Genomic DNA, 19,685 nt, shown 5'->3' on the forward strand with positions numbered 1-19,685 from the left:
TATTTATTTTAACTTATTTAAATATATAAATAAATAAATAATAATAATTATAATTATTATTATTATTATTTTAAATTATTTACTTATTTAAATGCATAAATAAATTATTGTTATTAATATTAATAATAATAATACATTCTACAGCTCTTTCCAAATAAAGGATAAACCATAATAATAAATGGATAAAATATATTTAATATAAGTATATAGTAAACTGGGTGCAGCCACATGTAACCCCACTGGACCTCTGAGCTCTGTGGGTCTCTTACTGATGCTCTCCTACAGCCACCACACCAAACAAAAGGGACTTGTTCCAGATTAGGAGATTATTGCGTGTTATCCATATGGACACATGGCATTACTAACCCGTCAATCCACCCTCATGCATATTCTGAATTAGACACAACATTTTAGAAATGCTATAATCCCTACTTCACAATCCCATGAATGTGTCACCATGTGTTGGCACGCACAGTAAATTGTTCTATCCTCTAGTGGTCTGTCTAATCCCTGCCCTGGGCAGTTAAACCTGTATAGGACAATGAAATAGACTGAAGCAAAGTGATATGTGGTTACAGTTTATGTAAAACTACAGCTGATGGCTGTTTGCTTTGATTGGAGCTGTGAAAACAAGCTGATCAAAATAAAATGCTTTGTCGCCATCAAGTGGACAAAGAAAGCCACTGCGCATTCAACTCAACCCCATTTTGTGGGTACAGCCATGGGTTTTAAATCAGTGTAGGTCCAGCACCAGTGCAATAGGGTAACCTTATCTTATAGCTGGTATTATAATATATCGTGCCACTATCTGTACATGTGTCTTACTCAGGTTATCATAAAGCATTCAGGCAGGTTCTCTGAAACATGTCTTCCTTCTCTGCCAGCCAGTTTGTGGGTTACATCTTTGCTTTGGCAGTCTCACACACATCAGATGAAACCTGCTTGGTGCTTATCATTGTGTTCAGTAAACCCTGACAGATGGCACACTGGGTCATTGCACTTTCTGTCACTCACTCCACCTCGAACTGGGGCTGCAGCATAGCTAAACAGCAGAGATGGTATGGGCTACTTATCCATATTTAGTGTCGTGGACTAACCCTGAAACAAGTGCTTGCAGGTAACCAGGAGCTTGAAACTGTTTATAAGCAGCAATGAAAGCTTGTTTGTGGGTTCTGTCTCCACATAATGATGCAATATTAGTAATTAGCTCATTTGACAGGAACAGATTGGCCCTGCGATGACATTTGGTCTCAACAAACACATAACCCTACATGAATAAAACACGATCAAAGGTCACAAACTCTGGGAGCGAGCGGAAACTTCAGAAGAGGAGGCGTTTTCTGTCACAGGATGTTTTCCCTCATGAGAGGATGTACGAGGTTCAGTCACTGCAGCACCGTGGGAGTGTTTCAGTCAGAGGCACAATGAGGAGATGATGCATTACAGTCGGGGGAGCGTACGCATGCTTGGAACCGGGGTTGATGATATCGGAGTACTGGATCAGATTTCTCTGCGGCACACAGTTAATGCACTTTGCTGGAGGAGCTTGACGTTCTAGGTGATGAGGGAGAGCCTCGAGGGCATCATTCTGCTGGAGGCAAGTTCACACTCGCGGTGCAAAAGTTCAAGATGAGAGCTTGCTGGGTGTTCGTGATCCTCCTGTGGTGCAGGTTCTCCCATGCCACCGAGTCTCAGAGCGTCTGCAAAGGTAAGCTGTGGACTTTATTGCAACACATAAACTCTAGCTTTTAGTCACTCACATACTCATAAAGATCAGTAATAACTATTAGAAGTAATTTAAAGAGATTTAACTGTACACAAGTGGTTACATTACATTGTTTGGTTTCGTCTGTTATCACTGAGGTTAGCACCCGCAGGAGTAAGTGACGCCCAACCATCCACAGGTTTGATAAATAACAGCAGTGGTGTTGTAACCAGAGGTGTGGACTTGAGTCGGAAATATCATGCCTTTTGACCCCACTTGCCAAAATCAAAAAAGACTTTCAACTCGACTTGACTTGTGACTACACTGAGACTTGGCTTGAATACTTAAGACCTTCCCGAAAAGCCAATTTGGGAAGAGAAAGTTACAGACATTTTTAATTTGGTAAATGTAATATTTTATTACTGTTGTTACAATAGCATTACATTTGGTGAAGAGTGCATTATGACTTGTTAAGGACCCAAGACTTGAGACTTACTTGTGACTTGGAAAACAATGACTTTTGCGCCACCTCTGACATTTTTTAATCTTTTAAATTTCCTGTTGTTAAAATGACATTGCATTTGGTGAAGAGTGCATTCTAACTTGTAAGGAGTAAAAACTCAAAGTTTAGGACTTGACTTGGGACCTGTTAGTCTTCACTTAAGACTTGAATTAGGGCTTGAGTGCAGGGCTAGAGACTTACTTGTGACTTGCAAAACAATCACTTGTTCTCACCTCTGATTGTACCTATTCTCCGGTTAAGTTTCAAATTTGTCTATCTTGACTTGGGACTTGAATTTAGACTTCAGTCCAGGAGTTGAGACCTACTTGTGACTTGCAAAACAATGACTTGGACTCACCTTTAGAATTGGTCTATCTTGACTTGGGACTTATATTGGGACTTGCAAAATAATCACTCGGTCCAACATCTGATTGTAACTACTCTTCGGTTAAGTGTAGATTTTGTCAGTCTTGACTCGAGACTTGAATTTGGACTTGAGTGCAAAGACTAGGGACTTACTTGTGACTTGCAAAACAATGACTTGCTCCCACTTCTGACTGTAACCACTCTCTGATTAAGTTTAAAATTTGTCCATCTTGACTTGGGACTTGAATTTGGACTGGTGTACAAAGACTAGAGACTTACTTGTGACATTCAAAACAATGACTTGGTCCCATCTCTGATTGTAACTACTTCAGTTAAGTTTAGAATTTGTCTGTCTTGACCTGAGACTTGAATTTAGACTGGTGTGCAAGGACTTAAGACGTACTTGTGACTTGCAAAACAATGACGTGGCCCCATCTCTGACTGGAACCACTCTCCGGTTAAGTTTAGAATGAGTATTTCTTGATTTTGGACTTGCCAGTCTTGACTTGGGACTTGAATTGGGACTTGACTGCGAAGACTAGGGACTTTACTTGTGACTCGCAAAACAATGACTTGGTCCCACCTCTAAAGGTACCTATCCTCCAGTTAAGTTTAGAATTTGTCAGTCTTAACTTGGGACTTGATTTTAGACTTGAGTGCAAAGATTAGAGACATATTTTTGACTTGTGAAACAATCACTTGGTCCCACCTTTGATTGCGACTACTCTCCAGTTAAATTTAGAATTTGTATTTCTTGACTTTGGACTTGTCAGTCTTGACTTGGGACTTGAATTGGGACTTGAGTGCAAAGACTAGGGACTTACTTATAACTTGCAAAATAATCAATCAGCCCCGCCTCTGACTGTAACTACTCTCCAGATGAGTTTAGGATTTTCCTATTGTGATGTCGGACTTGTCAGCCTTGAGTTGGGGACTTGAATTGGGACTTGCAAAGACTTGAGACTTACTTGTGACTTGCAAAACAATGACTTGGTCCCACCTCTGATACAAAGTACCCTCTGGTTCAGTTCAGGAACATACAACAAGTGAATATACTGTCACTTGGAGGCTGTTTGTCTGTGGAGCAGTACCTCACATGAACTCACAGTCTGAAGAATGACTGTTTACATGAACCACAGAGAGCATTCATTTCATCACTACATCACACTAAACACCACCAACACCTCGTGAGTGGCATCCGTGAGTCAGACACTGATTGACTCACGGATGCCACTCACATCACAAATACCTGTCTTTCATGTGAAATGTGAGGTAACAGAGGTAAATGTGCTCAGATGTGCTGCTAGTGAACACGTTCCGCGTGGGGGCGGAGCTGCTGTGAAACGGTCAGCTTCAAAGCCTGAATTTCAGTTAAGGGGAATTAAATGCAAATAAAACAACGTGCTGCAGGAGCCGTAGCTGTGAGATGCCATTTCCTTTGCAAAGGTGTTGGTTACAGACACAGGCACGAGCATCCTGGCTGGGGTTACTGCAAGAGCAAACACAACACGGTTACTCTGTTTCCTTAGTTCATGGCACCAAAGAGAGCACGAAGATCCACCATTAGACTGTGTGTGAGCAGTGCCGTACCTAACACATTCGGTGCCCGAGCTTCCTCTATCATTATTACATTACTGTGTATTTATTACAAACAAGAAGAAGACCTAATGAGCAATCAACATGAGTAAACAACTTAGCTGCCCAAGAGCTGCCACAGTGTGGAAGACTAGGAATCAGAATCCAATCACCCCTTGAATCATTCCCTCATTTCTCTCTCCAGACCAGCTGAAAATCGCCTGCGTAGCCCCCGGACACAACGTGTCAGTGCCCTGTCCGAAGCTGACCACCCAAGACGTGACGTTTTACCTCCTCAAGGAAGAAGAGGTGATTTACGAGCTTGCGTGCATCCGTAACAACGCGACATCAGACTGTGAGCAGTCAAACACCGGGGTGGGTGTGGAGCTGCAGGAGAACACAGAAAACAAATCAGCCGGTTTCACGCTCACGGGCGTGAACGCCAGTAGCTACGGTATTTACAGGTGTGAGGTTCACATCATGTTCCCGCCTCCCCTCAGAAAAGTGCCCAGTACTTTGAGCATCCTGGTACGTGTAAAAGGTAAATATATCGAAGAGTAAACAGGCACGTTTATAATGTTGTGTGCATATAGCCCAGTTCACTGACTGCTTCCTGAATACGTTTCCTCCAGGACACCAGTGCACAGTCAATAAAACCTACAATATAAAGCCTGTCATAGAAGAGGCTCAAAAAGATGGATTCCTCTGGATCTGGATTCTGGGGATTGTAGTTCTTGGTGTCTATGGAATAATTGTCACCATCGTCGCCATCATCATCTGGGTAAGATATTCCTCCAACACATACAAACACCAGGTGAAGACAAAGTGAAGAGAGTTTGGAACTTATGTATAAAAGCAAACACAATATTTAAATGACGCAACAACAGTCATTCCTAACCAACACTTTGACTCGTTGGACTGTAGAGATATGTCACCAAACACTGTCTAAATCATGATGAAAATACTTGAAACCTTCACCGGAGCCAATTTGGGAAGAGAAAATTAAACATATTCAGCAACATAAGTTAAATATGACAAGACGGGACAGGAACATGCAAAATTCATTCTGCTGTCGTATTAATGGTGTTATTATGCTGTGAAAATGTATCTCAGCACACTTGTTTTAGCGAATAAATGGACTTGTTTAGGACTCGAAATGCAAGGGTTGGGGTCTTGCAGGGTTTGGGACTTGACTTGATGCTTGCCTTCTTAACCTGGGACTTGAGTGCAAAGACTTGTGATTTGCAAAACAATGACTTGGTCCCACATCTGCTTGATTCTCACCACAGTAACTTGGAATTTGCTTGAGACTTGAAGGTTAAGACTTGAGACTTGCTTGTGACTTGCACGTGTGACTTACTCCCAGTTCTGTTTCTTTATCAAGTGGACCCTGACCCAGGTGTGTGGATTCGAGTTCCATGACTTGGACTCAATTCAGACTTGAGTCACAACTTTGATGGCTTTAAATTAAAAAATACTTGCAAATTGACTCGGACTTTACACCAATGGCTCGTGGCTTCACTTGGACTTGAGTCATACTTTAAAAGTCGACACTTTATACGCCAGTTTGTAAATATAAATATTATTACTTGGTTGTTAAAATGACATTAAGTGTGTTGAAGCCTGCATCATGACTAGTTTAGGACTTGGGTCTTGTGAGTCTTGACTTGGAACTTGACTCGAGACTTGCCTCGCTTGACTTAGGACTTGTGTGCAAAGACTTGAGACGTACTTGTGACTTGTCGGCGTGGCTTTGTTTATTAACTAGCCCATGGCCCAGAGGTGTGGATTCGAGTCATATGACTTGGACTCCAGTCAGACTTGAGTCACAACTTTGATAACTTTAGACTCGACTTGATAAATTCAAAAAACACTTGCAACATGACTTGGACTTGAGTTCTTAAATGTTATTACTCTGTTGTTAAAATGGCATTATATTTGGTGAAGCGTGCATTGTGACTTGTTTAGGACTTGAACCTAAAGAGTTTAGGACTTGGGACTTGACTCTGGACATGCCTGTCTTGACTTGCACCCACCTCTGTAATGGTTTGTTTATCAACTGGCCCCTGGCTAAAAGGTGTGGACTCAAGTCACATGACTTGGACTCCAGTCAGACTTGAGTCACAACTTTGATGACTTTAGAGTTGACTTGATAAATTCAAAAAATATTCGCAACTTGACTTGGACTTTGACACAAATGACTTATGACTTTATTTGGACTTGTTAAAATGACATTACATTTGGTGACGTGAGCACTTTGACTTGTTTAGGACTTGGGACTTGACTTATTAGCTGCCCCCTGGCTAAAAGGTGTGGACTCGAGTCACATGACTTGGACGTAATGCCTGTGATTGCATTACCATTCTCCCTCAGCAGCTCTCTCTACCTGGGAAAGCCAACCCCAGTGCTGACCCTTGTTTTTTTAATTCACCAGTCACGCTGCCTTTTCTATTCCCTTTGCGCTTTCTTGGCGACAAGGATTCCGTCTCCCATGATGCTGCATTATGCTCAAAGAGTGGGACTTTGTTTCACATTTAATGGGGTAGTAGCGAAGCGCCTCTTGCTCCTCTCCTTCGGCTCCTCAGTCACGCAGCGCTGGCCTGGCTCTCAAAGAAAACGCCGAAGGCGGTGCTGTATGTCCCTTGCTGGCGGGTGTATTCTCAAGATGGCGAAACGTAATGGAACCCCACAGACGACTTACCTGCACAATGTACAAACAAATCCGAAATTCTCCTGTTACGAGAATAAGTCAGATTATTGGTGGAGGTAATAGTACACCAGTGATGACGTATTTATGAATGCAGACATCGATTTTTGCCAATAAACAACTGAAAATGTTACACAATGTCCCTTTAATGGATGGCATCCTTGTGTTAATGTAACTTCTAAACTCTTCAAGTTGAGCTGTAGTACCCGAAAAAATAAAGAAAATATCATCAATATAACGATACCAACACTTCAGAAGGTGGAGAAAAGGATTATTATTGTACACAAATTCCTCCTCAGAACTCCCCATGAAAAGATTACTGTAATTCGGCGAACACGCCGACCCCATAGCTACGCCTTGGCACTGCAAATAGTAAGCGTCTTCAAACTTAAAGTAATTTCTGTTCAGGATGAATTCAGCCATGCTGACCAAAAAAATCAGTGGGAGGAATCTGAGTCTTGCTCTGGTCCAAAAAATGTCTGAGTGCTTCTAAGCCTTCAGTGTGTGGTACGTTAGTGTACAAGTTCGTGCCGTCCCAGGGTCAATGTATTTGGATATAGGTTCAGTCAGGGATTGTGTACCTGCTACAATAGGATGTCCGGGTACAGGCTCAACACAACTTTTGTGAATTTTTGGGAGAGTCAGTCAGGGGCCTGCTAGACAGATTGATCACCGTCCTGCCACTGTCTGGGATGTGGTGCCTCCGGCTGGAGCGGTGTCGTCTCCCGCCCCTCCTGGTCTGCCGCCTCGAGTCACGCTGCTCGTATGGTGCCGTTCCCCGGGTCCCCGTAAAAAAAAGCCGCATCTGGCTGTTGGTCGAAGATGCATCACTGCCGGACCCTCCGGATGATGGCAAACCCGGGTCCCTCGGGCCTCTGTGCTGGCGTCTGAAACGAGTGGTTTGGCTGTCTGACATCATCCACGAGTATACTCGGCCATTTTTGTAGTCCATGATGTCTCTGCGGTACTTCTCAACCTTCGTCTCAGTCAGCTTTTTCTCATAAGAGTCTCTCGAGTCAGTACATCGTTTAAGCACCTCCTGCACTTGGAGCGACTCGAGTTTGGTTTTCATTTCTTCTCGTATAACATCAATCTCAGCACGGATCTTAGCACGTTCACTGTCCGCGTTTTTGATCAGCAGTAACATGAGATCTAAGGAACATCTATTGAGAATTTCACACCACTTGGAACAAAACTCACTGTCGCCTCGGCCCAGGGCAGGTTCTTTGTTAATGCGAAGTCCTCTTGGGATCCTTCTGTTGCGCCAGTAATGGGCCAAGACACTTGTCGAAACCGGTTTGTGTGTTTGATCGCCTGTACCAGAGAGGTATTTAAAGTTGGTGACGAAGGACACAGAGTGATGCTGGCCTTTTCTTGTTTGGACAGGCTCTGCTGCAAAGGTCTTTAAGAGAAAAGCTGAGGTGCCATCAGGGCCTGCGGGTTTCTTTTTGCATACGTGGCTGAAAAGTGACTGAATTTTGAGGGGATCAACTACTCACCTTGAACCAGGGTCGGCAGATGTAATTGACTGTAGTGCATCATTGCATTCTGAAGAGAAGTCCTGTGTATCAAACCTGAGAAAGAAATCACTGAGTTCATTTGCTTTACTCAGCTCATCACGTTATGAGGCACTTCCTGTGTGTTGTCATGTTGGTAGCAGCTTTAATGGAGACCCAGAGTTTTTTAGAGCCCATAGAGGCAACGTTCTGTTCAATGACATCCCTGTGCTTCCTTCTTGCCTCCCTTAACAACTGATTTAGCTCCTTTTGCACTGATTTTAACCCCATCCGGTCATGATTCCTAAAAGCCATTTTTTTCCGGTTAATACAGTCCTTTAATTCTCTGGTGATGTATGGCTTGTTGTCAGGATAGAGTGTGATAACTTTTTTGGTAGCCACACAATCCACACAGAATTTAATATACTCTGTAATAGTGTCAGTGGCTTCATCAATACACAAACCATGAAAAATGTCCCAGTCTGTACAGAGGAACGAGCCCTTCAGAGTCTCTATGCTCGACTTGAACTTGGACATGAGTTTTAATGTCATTACTCTGTTGTTAAATGGCATTACATTTGGTGAAGCCTGCATTTTGACTTGTTTAGGACTTGAAACTCAAGAGTTTAGGACTTGGGACCTGAGCAATGACATGATTTGTCTTGCTTGACTTACAGCAGGGACTCGTATTGACATACATGATTTCAGAGGTGTGGACTTGAGTCACAAATTTGATGACTTTAGACTCGACTTGATAAATTAAAAAAAGACTCACAACTGAACTCTGACTTTCCTGTCTTGACTTGGGACTTGTGTGCAAAGACTTGAGACTTACTTGTGACTTGTGGTTGTGGCTTTGTTAATAAACTGTGCAAAGACTTGCAAAACAATGACTTAGACCCATCTGTGATATAATTAATGTTTGTTTGTTAACTTACCCCTGGCTAAAAGGTGTGGACTCGAGTCACATGACTTGGACTCGAGTCAGACTTGAGTCACAACTTTGATGACTTTAGACTCAACTTGACTTGGACATGAGTTTTAATGTCATTACTCTGTTGTTAAACGGCATTACATTTGGTGAAGCCTGCATTTTGACTTGTTTAGGACTTGAAACTCAAGAGTTTAGGACTTGGGACTTGACTTATCAGCTGCCCCCTGGCTAAAAGATGTGGATTCGAGTCACATGACTTGGACTCGAGTCAGATTTGAGTCACAACTCTGATGACTTTAGACTCAACTTGACTTGAACATGAGTTTTGATGTCATTACTCTGTTGTTAAATGGCATTACATTTGGTGAAGCCTGCATTTTGACTTGTTTAGGACTTGAAACTCAAGAGTTTAGGACTTGGGACCTGAGCAGTGACATGACTTGTCTTGCTTGACTTACAGCAGGGACTCAAATTGACATACACAATTTCAGAGGTGTGGACTTGAGTCACAAATCTGATGACTTTAGACTCGACTTGATAAATTAAAAAAAGACTCACAACTCCACTTGGACTTGCCTGTCTTGACTTGGACTTGAGAGCAAAGACTTGAGACTTACTTGTGACTTGTCGTCGTGGCTTTGTTTATGAACTGTGCAAAGACTTGTGAAACAATGACTTACACCCACCTCTGTGATATTATAAATGTTTGTTTATTAACTGGCCCCTGGCTTAAAGGTGTGGACTAGAGTCGCATGACTTGGACTGGAGTCAGACTTGAGTCACAACTTTGATGACTTGAGAGTTGACTTGACTTGAACTTGGACATGAGTTCTTAAATGTCATTAGTCTGTTGTTAAAATGGCATTACATTTGGTAAAGCGTGCATTAAGATGTGTTTAGGACTTGAAACTCAAGAGTTTAGGACTTGGGACTTGCCTGTCTTGACTAGGGACTTGTGTGCAAAGACTTGCAAAACATTGACTTGGTCTCACTGCCTTAGCCTGAAAGTTTGCAAAAGTGTCCCCTGGGCACAACAAGTTCAGAGTCCGTGCAGTCCGTGACACACACTGACCCTCGGACCTTCACAGACTTGCTGTTTAACTGTCTTCACGTGTCTTACAGGCCAAGTGGCGGCAGTCAGATTCCCAGTGTGACTACATGAACACCAAACCCAAGGCCACCAGGGACCGCAAGAAGAAAAGGGGGGTTCAAATCCCTATACCGCGACACTTCTGACGAGCGGTGCATCATGTGACTGTGTGCGCAGCTGTCCTGTCAGTCGTAGCAGCTCGCCATGAACAGGACATCATTGTTTGTTTGGTCGATTTCGTTGTCAGTACTACTTGTTTTGTGTCGACGCAGCAAAAGTAGCAGTTCCTCCTAGAGTTGTGGTTGTGTAAAATAAAGAAATAATGCACTCAGCTTCCTGTTTCACTCACTGTCTCTGGTTGTCACACACAGATCTATAGCTGGAACCCCTCTGTGGTCGAAATATGGTGGTGTCTGAATGAGGGGATCTAACCACATTCACAGGGTACACCCGCTGCGTGGCGCCCTGTGAATCATAGCAGACCGCAAAGTTCAGACAAGAAAAGCCGTTACGGCCTTCTGTGAACTCTGGCGCAAAAGATTTAAATATCATGCTGATTAACATCACACATCTCTTTCCAGTCTGTGCGCTCTTTTTTCTGAGAAACACGAAACATCACATGGTGTTTTTCGGAGCGTTAACATCATGGAGGCTGATGAGAGGCAGATACACAAAGAGGAGAGGCACACACTTCAAACAATAACAATCTACACCATTTCCTGTCTTCCTCCCTCTGCTGTTTTTTTCCTGTGCCGTGCTTTGTGCAGACGTGGCTGCTTCAAAGGGACTCTACCTTTACCTTGCTCACCTTGCACTTTCTGTGCGCAGTTATTGGAAGTGCACACGCTGCTTTTATTGGTTTCATTCGGCGACGTGGTTCTTACTCATCAACTGCCGCAAGCTTCAGCAAGATTAACATGTTTCTGTGAGCTTTTTGTGACCGGTGATTAAAAACAAGCGATTAAACCTTTCTTTCCATCCCCCACAGTCACTCCTCCAACGACTCTTCTACAAACACAAAGAGAAGATCACTTTCTCTTCACTTCAACTTATCCACACCGTATTCATTGAAATATTTTAGTATATTTATTCCTTCTTAATTATGTACAAAGCTTCCAATGTGTCCATGATGACTGCACAGATTAAGAACACTGAACCAGATAGGGCTCTTGGCACCTGTCTGACACTGTCCTCAAGGTCCCGGCTGCTCTGCTTGCTGGTGTTCTGGAAAAACCCGTTCCCTGAGGAACTCCTCCGACGCGGACTGCAGCTCCTGCTCCGTTACCTGGAAGAACAGGATCAGTATCAGTAACTGCTCAGCCAAACTCAAGCTGTGATCATGTCCGAGTCTCACCAGGACAGGGTCGTATCCCAGGATCTTCAGATGGCGAATCTTGACAGCCAGAGGGCCGCGGGGAGTGGACGTACCGTAGCAGAATCCAAAGTGAGGTTCGCAAAGTACTGCAATTCTAGGACGTGAAGACAGGGAGTGTCTCATTTTTAAAAAGGTCAAAATTTGAATTCAGGTACAGGCATGACAGGGTGAAAGTACTGGTTTGGCTCTAAGATGAAAACCTGAAACCTAAAAAATAGGCTGTGACTTTCTTCAGACAATGCTGTGCTTGGAGTATTGTGCACCTCTAACATTTAACTGAAGAAGGGTTGTTATAGTTTGGGATTATTAATTAGATTTTCAGTGTTTTCTGCCTCAAACTGGTTTTCCTAAAGAATGCAGATAAGATTGACCTCCCTGACAGCTCACAGGAGAATCCTCCTTTTACAGCAACAGCAAACACATCTCTCTCGTCTTGGTTACGTGATACAATATCTTTCCCAGACCTGGAGAAGATAAAGTTCTCACTGCAGCGGGGTTCATCTGCAAAGTTCTTAAATCATCCTGTCTCTCCTCAGAGTAGTTGGCTGATATCGTCAGTCCTGATCCTGGGTCCTCAAAGTTACTGCAGAGGGGCTGCCAAATTATTGTTTGATGGTTTGGTCAGCACAGGGCCCCTTGGCCTGAAAACCATTGAAGACCTCTGACTGCGAGGGTGAATATCACTTCAGATCTTGGTGATCATCATCTTTCCATTGAAACATCTCAGAAACAGTTCAAAGATTAGATCATTTCTTTCTGTCATCAGTTTCCGCTGATGACTGGAAACTGTCACCAACGATTTCATAAGTTCTCGATTAGACGACTGTAATTCCTCACTCTGTGGCATCAGTTATAAATACCTCTACCACCTTCTGCTCAACCAAAATTCTGCTGCCACGGTTTTGACTTTTAGTTTTTGTTAAGATTATTGATTGATTCACAAAGGTGATAGATCCTTTGCAGTCAAAGCTTCTAGACTTTGGATGACCTGTCTGAGGAGATCAGGGCCACAAACTCGTCTTGTCTTTCAAATCACTGACAATGTTTTAGGCCTTCTTAATTCATCTTACCCTGTTTTTACTGTGTGCCTAATATTTGGCTTTTAGTTAATTTCATTTTCTGTTTTTTTGCATCTGTACTTTGAAAGGTGCTGTATAAATAAAGTTTATTCTTATTATCAAGATCTTGTATAACACAACATATCTTGCCTTTCATCTGTTATTCTTTGTAGATTTTTAATTATTATTTATTATTGGTTTCTTTATTTTATAAGTGATGTATTTTTATGTGTAGAGATATACATGTGAATATTGGGGTGAGAATGCGAGCCGTACCATACAGCACTACAAAGTGTGGTGAGCGAGCTCACAGGGGAAAAGGGTGGAGTGGGGTTTAGGTAAGGGACGTCTGGGCCTAATGAGTTCAATATATAAAACATCTTTTGTGATGCTAATATTTATTGCAATAAAATAAAAAAAAAGAAATCTATTAGTTACAGCACTGATTGACTAATTTAAAGGCACAACTTCCAAAATTCAGACAAAAAATCTGTGTGCAGTGGCGACAAAGAGAGTGGGAGAGATGACTATGTATGTTGTATGAAATTAAATGACTTTAGATGTACACACTAAATAAAACAGTTATAAAAGTAAAGTTTTATCCAAATTAAATCAAATTAAACTGAACTAAATTAAATCAAATCAATTAGATTAATTAAATTAAATTAGATTTAACTAAATTAAATTAAATCAAATCAAATCAAATTAGAGTTAACTAAATTAAATTAAATCAATTAAATTAAATTAAATTAGGGGCGTCGGTGGCTTAGTGGTAGAGCAGGCACCCCATGTACAAGGCTGTTACCGCAGTGGTCCGGGTTCGACTCCAGCCTGTGGCCCTTTGCTGCATGTCACCCCCCCCCCCCCCTTCACACTTACCTGTCCTGTCCAAAAAAGGCAAAATGCCCTAAAAAAAAATGTCTTAATTTTTTTTTTTTTTTTAAATTAAATTAAATCAATTAAATTAAACTTAATTTAACCTTAAGGAAATTCTTGTACCAGAGAATGCTTCAAATTACAGAAACACAAATTAAAGTAACAACAACTAACATTCAAAAACCAGTAACAACCAGTGGTTTCCCCAGATCAGGGTCACACACTGGGCCTGGTTTTTAGTGGTAACAAAAAGAGAGTGAGAGAGATGACTATGTATGTTGTATGAAATTAAATGACTTTAGATGTGCACACTGAATAAAACAGTTAAAAAAGTAAAGTTTTATCCAAATTAAATTAAACTAAACTAAATTAAATAAAATCAATTAGATTAATTAAATTAAATTAGATTTAACTAAATCAAATCAAATTAGAGTTAACTAAATTAAATTAAATCAATTAAATTAAATTAAATTAAATTAAATTAAATTAAATTAAGTAACAACAATTAACATTCACAAACCAGCAACAACCAGTGGTTTCCCCGGATCAGGGTCACACACTGGGCCTGGTTTTTAGTGGTAACAAAAAGAGAGTGAGAGAGATGACTATGTATGTTGTATGAAATTAAATGACTTTAGATGTGCACACTGAATAAAACAGTTAAAAAAGTAAAGTTTTATCCAAATTAAATTAAACTAAACTAAATTAAATAAAATCAATTAGATTAATTAAATTAAATTAGATTTAACTAAATCAAATCAAATTAGAGTTAACTAAATTAAATTAAATCAATTAAATTAAATTAAATTAAATTAAATTAAGTAACAACAATTAACATTCACAAACCAGTAACAACCAGTGGTTTCCCCGGATCAGGGTCACATACTGGGCCTGGTTTTTAAACAACAGAGCATTAAAATAATTAAATTTCTTATTCTAAATGTTCTATTGTATTATTAGAATTAAATAATTTCAAAAGTTTTAAATAAACTAGATGTGGACGACACAACTTCATGAAATATCAAAACTTACATAAAAGTTATAATAAGGTTTATTTCTGTTTCTGTTTAAGCTTCATTAATGCATCATTTTTGACCATGTCTTAAGTTGTGTCCTGTTTTGTTTCTCAGTAGACAAAGAGCTAATTTCAGTACAGGTGAGTTATACGTGCCTTGTTGCATGCAAAGTTGTGGAATCAGATGTTTGATTTACGCAAAAACAGCATGCGTCAATGCCCGACATTGTCAGAACACAACGCCCAAACATCCTCTCCACCTGCTGTCACATCTAAACACTCCATCAAACATGACATAAGCACATTAAACCAAAAACAACAGCCTGGTGACTCTGGGTGTTATCGTCTTACCTTTGACTGCTCTCTGCTGGAGAACACACTCCTCCTGCACTTGTTGCAGAGGTTTGGTTTTGCAGAGGTTTGGTTATCACAGCATCTGAGAGTCGACACACAGAATACAAAAGTGCTTGCTCGCGTCACAGTTTCAAAACTTTAACTTCTCTCCTCCAATATTCTGTCTTTACCTATGAGGTAGAAGTTCTCCACCGTCACCATTTCCTGCAGCCTTGTGTCTGCCTGGTCTCCCAACACACGCCGCAGGCCCTCTGAGAGATTCAGGTTCACTGATAATCTGCTGGGGACGGGGTCTCCCAGGACAGATGGAGGGAGTGTCAGGGGCTGAGGGAGCAGAGGACACTCAAGACGGAGGCACAAGTTCACCGTCTGGAACATTTTCTCCTGGTTTGGGAGAAACCTGGGTACTGAGGAGAAAGAGGGAAAACATTAACAAAGAGCAAGGGGAATTAAAGATAAAAGAAGTGGCAGATGACGAAGGGAAAGGCTGAGAGGAGATTCATTGTGTCACCTGTGGTGTTAAACTTCTCCAGTGTGCTGCTCTGCAGGAGAAGCTCCAGTGGTGCCGAGGGGAAGTGGCCCAGCAGACACATGTGATACACAGCCTTTAACAACTCAAACCCAGACATCTTGGGCAGATAGGAGTCCAGAGCCGTGCTGAGACTATCCAGGAACCTGGAACAGCAACATCGAACCCAACAAGGACATCAAGCCTGGAAACCAATAGTCTTGTAACTTAAATGGAGGAACACGAGCGACCTACTGTTGCCTTCGGTGCTGCAGGTCATAGTTAAGATTGGAGTACACTTTGAGGACACAGAGGAGGTCTTGAAGTGTCAGAGCGTCCGGACTGGTGATCACCTTCTTGGCAAATGCCTCCATTAACGCAGCGGGACAGAAGGTGAGGTTCTCGAACATAGACAGGAAGAGGATCACCTGAGCAGGAGGAGGGAAAAGAAAAAGACAAGAGTCTTACTAATCTGTTGCCATGGCTAATCAAAATGAATATTCCACAAATATTCCGGCTTATTTTTAAATCAGACATGGAATACAATAAGTATGTTTTCTTTAGTGAGAATCGTCGTGCTTTTGCAACCTCAGAAGGGGGCAGATCCTTGTAAAGACCTCCTGAACAATGAATACGAAAGGAATTCTAATCAAGGGAAGATTCAGCTGGTTGCAATGTGCAATCCTCACCACTAGATGCCACTAAATCCCCCGACATCTTACACACTGTTCCTTTAACTATCATAATTATAGCACTAACACATAAAGATTACTCACATAGTCTAAATGACTAAATAAACAAACAAAACAACAGTAGTCTGCTGCAGCACCTGTTTTTTAGTCCATATGTCTATTGTAGAGGCGACGTAGTCTGAAATTCCAGTGAACAGATCAACGTCTCTGTAGTGTAGCTGCCTACAGGACTGCAGGACTACATATAATTTGTTGAAGGGGGTTCCATGGAGGTTTTCTACCAGAGAGAACAGACGTGGAAAAAGAGTCAAAGAGGGATAGCAGGTTGGTAATAAGAAATCAATATATCACATTTAAATTAGACAATAATTCAAAGTATTCAAGGATAGAATTGCTATAATTCACAACTAACACTAACTTTTTTACCTTGAAATGCCTTACTGCAGACTTCCAGCAGCGGTTTGGAGTAGAAGTCCATTACAGCCATAGTGGAGATCATGTAATGGGTGTTGGGAAGGCTGAACTGGTCTTTCATCGACAGAGCCTTTCTCTGGAAGAGGCAGTGTACAGAGTGAGTGTCAACGTGGAATGGATTCAGTTACAGCTGAACACTCGAATCACCGCCTCTCGGTTGTACGCCTCCGCGCACCGGTTAAGTTGCAGTTACAGACTGCATCTGTAATGTCTGTGAAAACATGGATGCTTCACACACATCTTCCGCCGGCAGCACGGAGATCTATACAATCAGCACAGTTTCAAAGTGGACACCAGAGATTAGCGTCACCAATTCAGTGCCAGAAAAGTGTTTTCGCATAATGTTATGTTGTCACAGTGAAGCTGACCTTTGATCTTTTGGATATAAAATGTCATAACCTCATAAATTTTATCCTATTACACATTTGAATGAAACTTTGTCTTAATTAGTGTAAGAATTCTTGAGTTAAGGCCAAAAAAAGTTTTGTGAGATCACAGTGACCTTGACCTTTGGCCACCGACTTCTAATCGGTTCATCATTGAGTCCAAGTGGACGTTTATGCCAAATTTGAGGATATTCCCTCAAGGCCTTCTTGAGATATTGTGTTCACAATTAGGAGGCAGAGACAAGATCACAATGACCTTGACCTTGGACCTTAGATTTGGACACCCAAATCTAATCACATCATCACTGTGCAGTCCATTTGGACGTTTGTGCTAAATTTGAGGATATTCCCTCAAGGCCTTCTTGAGGTATTGTGTTCACAAGAATGAGGCAGAAGCAAGGTCACAGTGACCTTGACCTTGGACCTTTGACCACCCAGATCGAATCATGTCATCATTGTGCAGTCAATTGGATGTTTGTGCCAAATTTGAGGATATTCCTCAAGGCCTTCATGATATATTGTGTTCACAAGAATGAGACGGAAGCAAGGTCACAGTGACCTTGACCTTGGACATTTGAACACCAAAATCTAATCACGCCATCACTGTGAAGTCCATTTGGATGTTTGTGCCAACTTTGAGGATATTCCCTCAAGGCCTTCTTGATATATTATGTTCACAAGAATGAGACGGAAGCAAGGTCACAGTGACCTTGACCTTTGACCACCAAAATCTAATCAGTTTGTTGTTGAGTCCAAATGGATGTTTGTGCCAAATGTTAAGATATTCCCTCAAGGTGTTTTTGAGATATCACGTTCACGAGAATAAGTCAGACAACCTCACAGTGACCTTGGCCTTTCACCTACGACCACCAAAGTCGACTCAGTTCATCCCTGAGTCCAAGTGGACATTTGTGACCAAAAACATAACGCCTCCAGCCACAGCTATCTCTGGTGTGGAGGCATAAAAACAAAAACACAAGTCATTTTTCATAATGTCAGAACCAAGACGCATAAACCAACCTCCAGTTTCTGCTTGAGGTCCAGTGGGACATTTTTCCCCATAATGCGCATCATGGTCTGGAGAGCCTTTACATTCTTGATCCTGGGAAGACGGGCCTCGACTACCAACCTAGGACAAGGCAACAATAAACATCAATGCAAGTTGACCTGAAAAAGCAGCGTTAAGAATCAATACAGTGATTATAGGTTTATTTTCTGCACCAATTCCAAGCCGTATGCATAATTTCCTAACCTCATGCCATCCTTTAGTGCGAGGACATTGGGACAGTTCTCCATATGTTCCAGACCGGAGGCCAAGACGGACAGGGCCTTCTCATCAAAGTCATTCAGATTCTCCTGGTAGCGAACAACAAAAATGTATTTGGATAAACAACAAAACAAAATGAAAACATATTTTCTTGGTAGTTGACACTCTGTGACTGCCTACCTGACAGGCTCGGAGGAACGTCTGGACCACGCGGCTATGTTGGGGAACACCCAGATTGACCATACACAGCAGAGAAAAAGCCACATCCTCATTGGACATGTGCCCCGCTCCCTTCATGGCCAATTGCAGTAGCTTGTCAAAAGCAGGATGCTCGGACATAAGCTGCAGCTCGTAGCGTTGCTGCTCTTCTGCCATCTTCTTCGTGGTGGACCACATCTGGGTCAGGCAGTTGCTGACCTGTCGAAACGTGGGTGCGTATTGACAGGTGAGGTCTAAAACGTCCGATGGGGAGGCACACCTTTCCAGATGGTCAATGAAGGGCGACCACCTCCACGTCTGCCTTGAGGCCTTCTCGTCAGATTGGATCTCAGCGGGCAGCGAAGACTGTGACAGTGAAGATGAAGGATGCTGCTCCTTGTCATCCAGGTCGTCACTGTGGATTCTACCCTGCGAGTAAAACCTCACCGAACTAACGAGACTCTTATCTAGGCATGTCTGCTGTCTTGTGCTCCAGATGTGGGCTAACTGTTGACTAGAATAGGATGTGTCTTCTTTGACTGATGATGTCACCAGGAAACTGCGCTGTTGCCATAGAGATCTACGGCTGCAATAGCTCAGGACCCGTCTCATGGCCCCCTCTGTCACCCAGACAGACATTGTTCTCTAACAACTCAGGGGACGTTATAAAGGTTGAAAATGGATATACCGGAAGTTAACAATTATCCGACTGTTTCCACTTAACATTCTTGGCCACATATGCTGTTACAATATGTACTTAGTTAGTATAAATAACGTATTAAAGTACTTTAACTGTCAACAAGGTCACCAAACTGCCCCCTTCAAGTAAAAGAAACACCGGCTAGCTCACGTTAGCTAAGGTTAGCTAGCTGCTGCCTCCCTACCTTGTTACTCCACTCGTACAAATAACTGTCCCACGGAAACACATGGCCCTTGCTAGACCGTGTAATATTTCGCATTAGAGGTTGTTTAGCGAAGAGACACAGAGCTAGGTGACATTAAAAAAGATAGAAAGTCCAGTTCATGTTAGCTATTGCTCGCACACGCTGCTACTTCGTGTTGTGCGCCGCCATATTTTGTCCGCCCGTTAACATGGTACGCCACCGT

General features: G+C 42.1%; 2 protein-coding genes across 2 annotated transcripts; one reads left to right on the forward strand and one right to left on the reverse strand.

Moving 5' to 3' along the window:
- Window positions 1-1,346: 1,346 nt before the first annotated feature.
- Window positions 1,347-10,707, forward strand: si:dkey-1h24.6 (T-cell-specific surface glycoprotein CD28). Its single transcript, XM_049570255.1, has 4 exons — window positions 1,347-1,708; window positions 4,354-4,689; window positions 4,781-4,929; window positions 10,408-10,707. The coding sequence occupies exons 1-4, from the start codon at window positions 1,630-1,632 to the stop codon at window positions 10,519-10,521; spliced, it is 678 nt and encodes a 225-aa protein (XP_049426212.1). The 5' UTR covers window positions 1,347-1,629; the 3' UTR covers window positions 10,522-10,707.
- Window positions 10,708-11,438: 731 nt separating this feature from the next.
- Window positions 11,439-19,653, reverse strand: fastkd2 (FAST kinase domains 2). Its single transcript, XM_049570247.1, has 11 exons — window positions 18,561-19,653; window positions 18,366-18,469; window positions 18,134-18,242; window positions 16,680-16,803; window positions 16,391-16,530; window positions 15,817-15,989; window positions 15,565-15,728; window positions 15,224-15,460; window positions 15,051-15,135; window positions 11,730-11,844; window positions 11,439-11,660 (listed from the first exon to the last, which is right to left on the reverse strand). Exons 1-11 carry the CDS (start codon window positions 19,215-19,217, stop codon window positions 11,568-11,570), a joined length of 2,001 nt encoding a protein of 666 aa, XP_049426204.1. The 5' UTR covers window positions 19,218-19,653; the 3' UTR covers window positions 11,439-11,567.
- Between the last annotated feature and the right edge of the window lie 32 nt (window positions 19,654-19,685).

This window comes from Epinephelus fuscoguttatus, linkage group LG24 (genome assembly GCF_011397635.1).
Source record: "Epinephelus fuscoguttatus linkage group LG24, E.fuscoguttatus.final_Chr_v1".
Classification (NCBI taxonomy): domain Eukaryota; kingdom Metazoa; phylum Chordata; class Actinopteri; order Perciformes; family Serranidae; genus Epinephelus; species Epinephelus fuscoguttatus.

Coding starts and splice junctions, on each gene's coding strand:
- si:dkey-1h24.6 (XM_049570255.1), top strand. CDS start 1,630: ATGAGAGCTTGCTGGGTGTTCGTGATCCTCCTGTGGTGCAGGTTCTCC. Junction 1,709..4,353: donor GTCTCAGAGCGTCTGCAAAG/GTAAGCTGTGGA, acceptor TTCTCTCTCCAG/ACCAGCTGAAAATCGCCTGC. Junction 4,690..4,780: donor CATCCTGGTACGTGTAAAAG/GTAAATATATCG, acceptor CGTTTCCTCCAG/GACACCAGTGCACAGTCAAT.
- fastkd2 (XM_049570247.1), bottom strand. CDS start 19,217: ATGTCTGTCTGGGTGACAGAGGGGGCCATGAGACGGGTCCTGAGCTAT. Junction 15,729..15,816: donor CTGCAGCACCGAAGGCAACA/GTAGGTCGCTCG, acceptor TTGCTGTTCCAG/GTTCCTGGATAGTCTCAGCA. Junction 15,461..15,564: donor GGAGAAGTTTAACACCACAG/GTGACACAATGA, acceptor CTTTCTCCTCAG/TACCCAGGTTTCTCCCAAAC.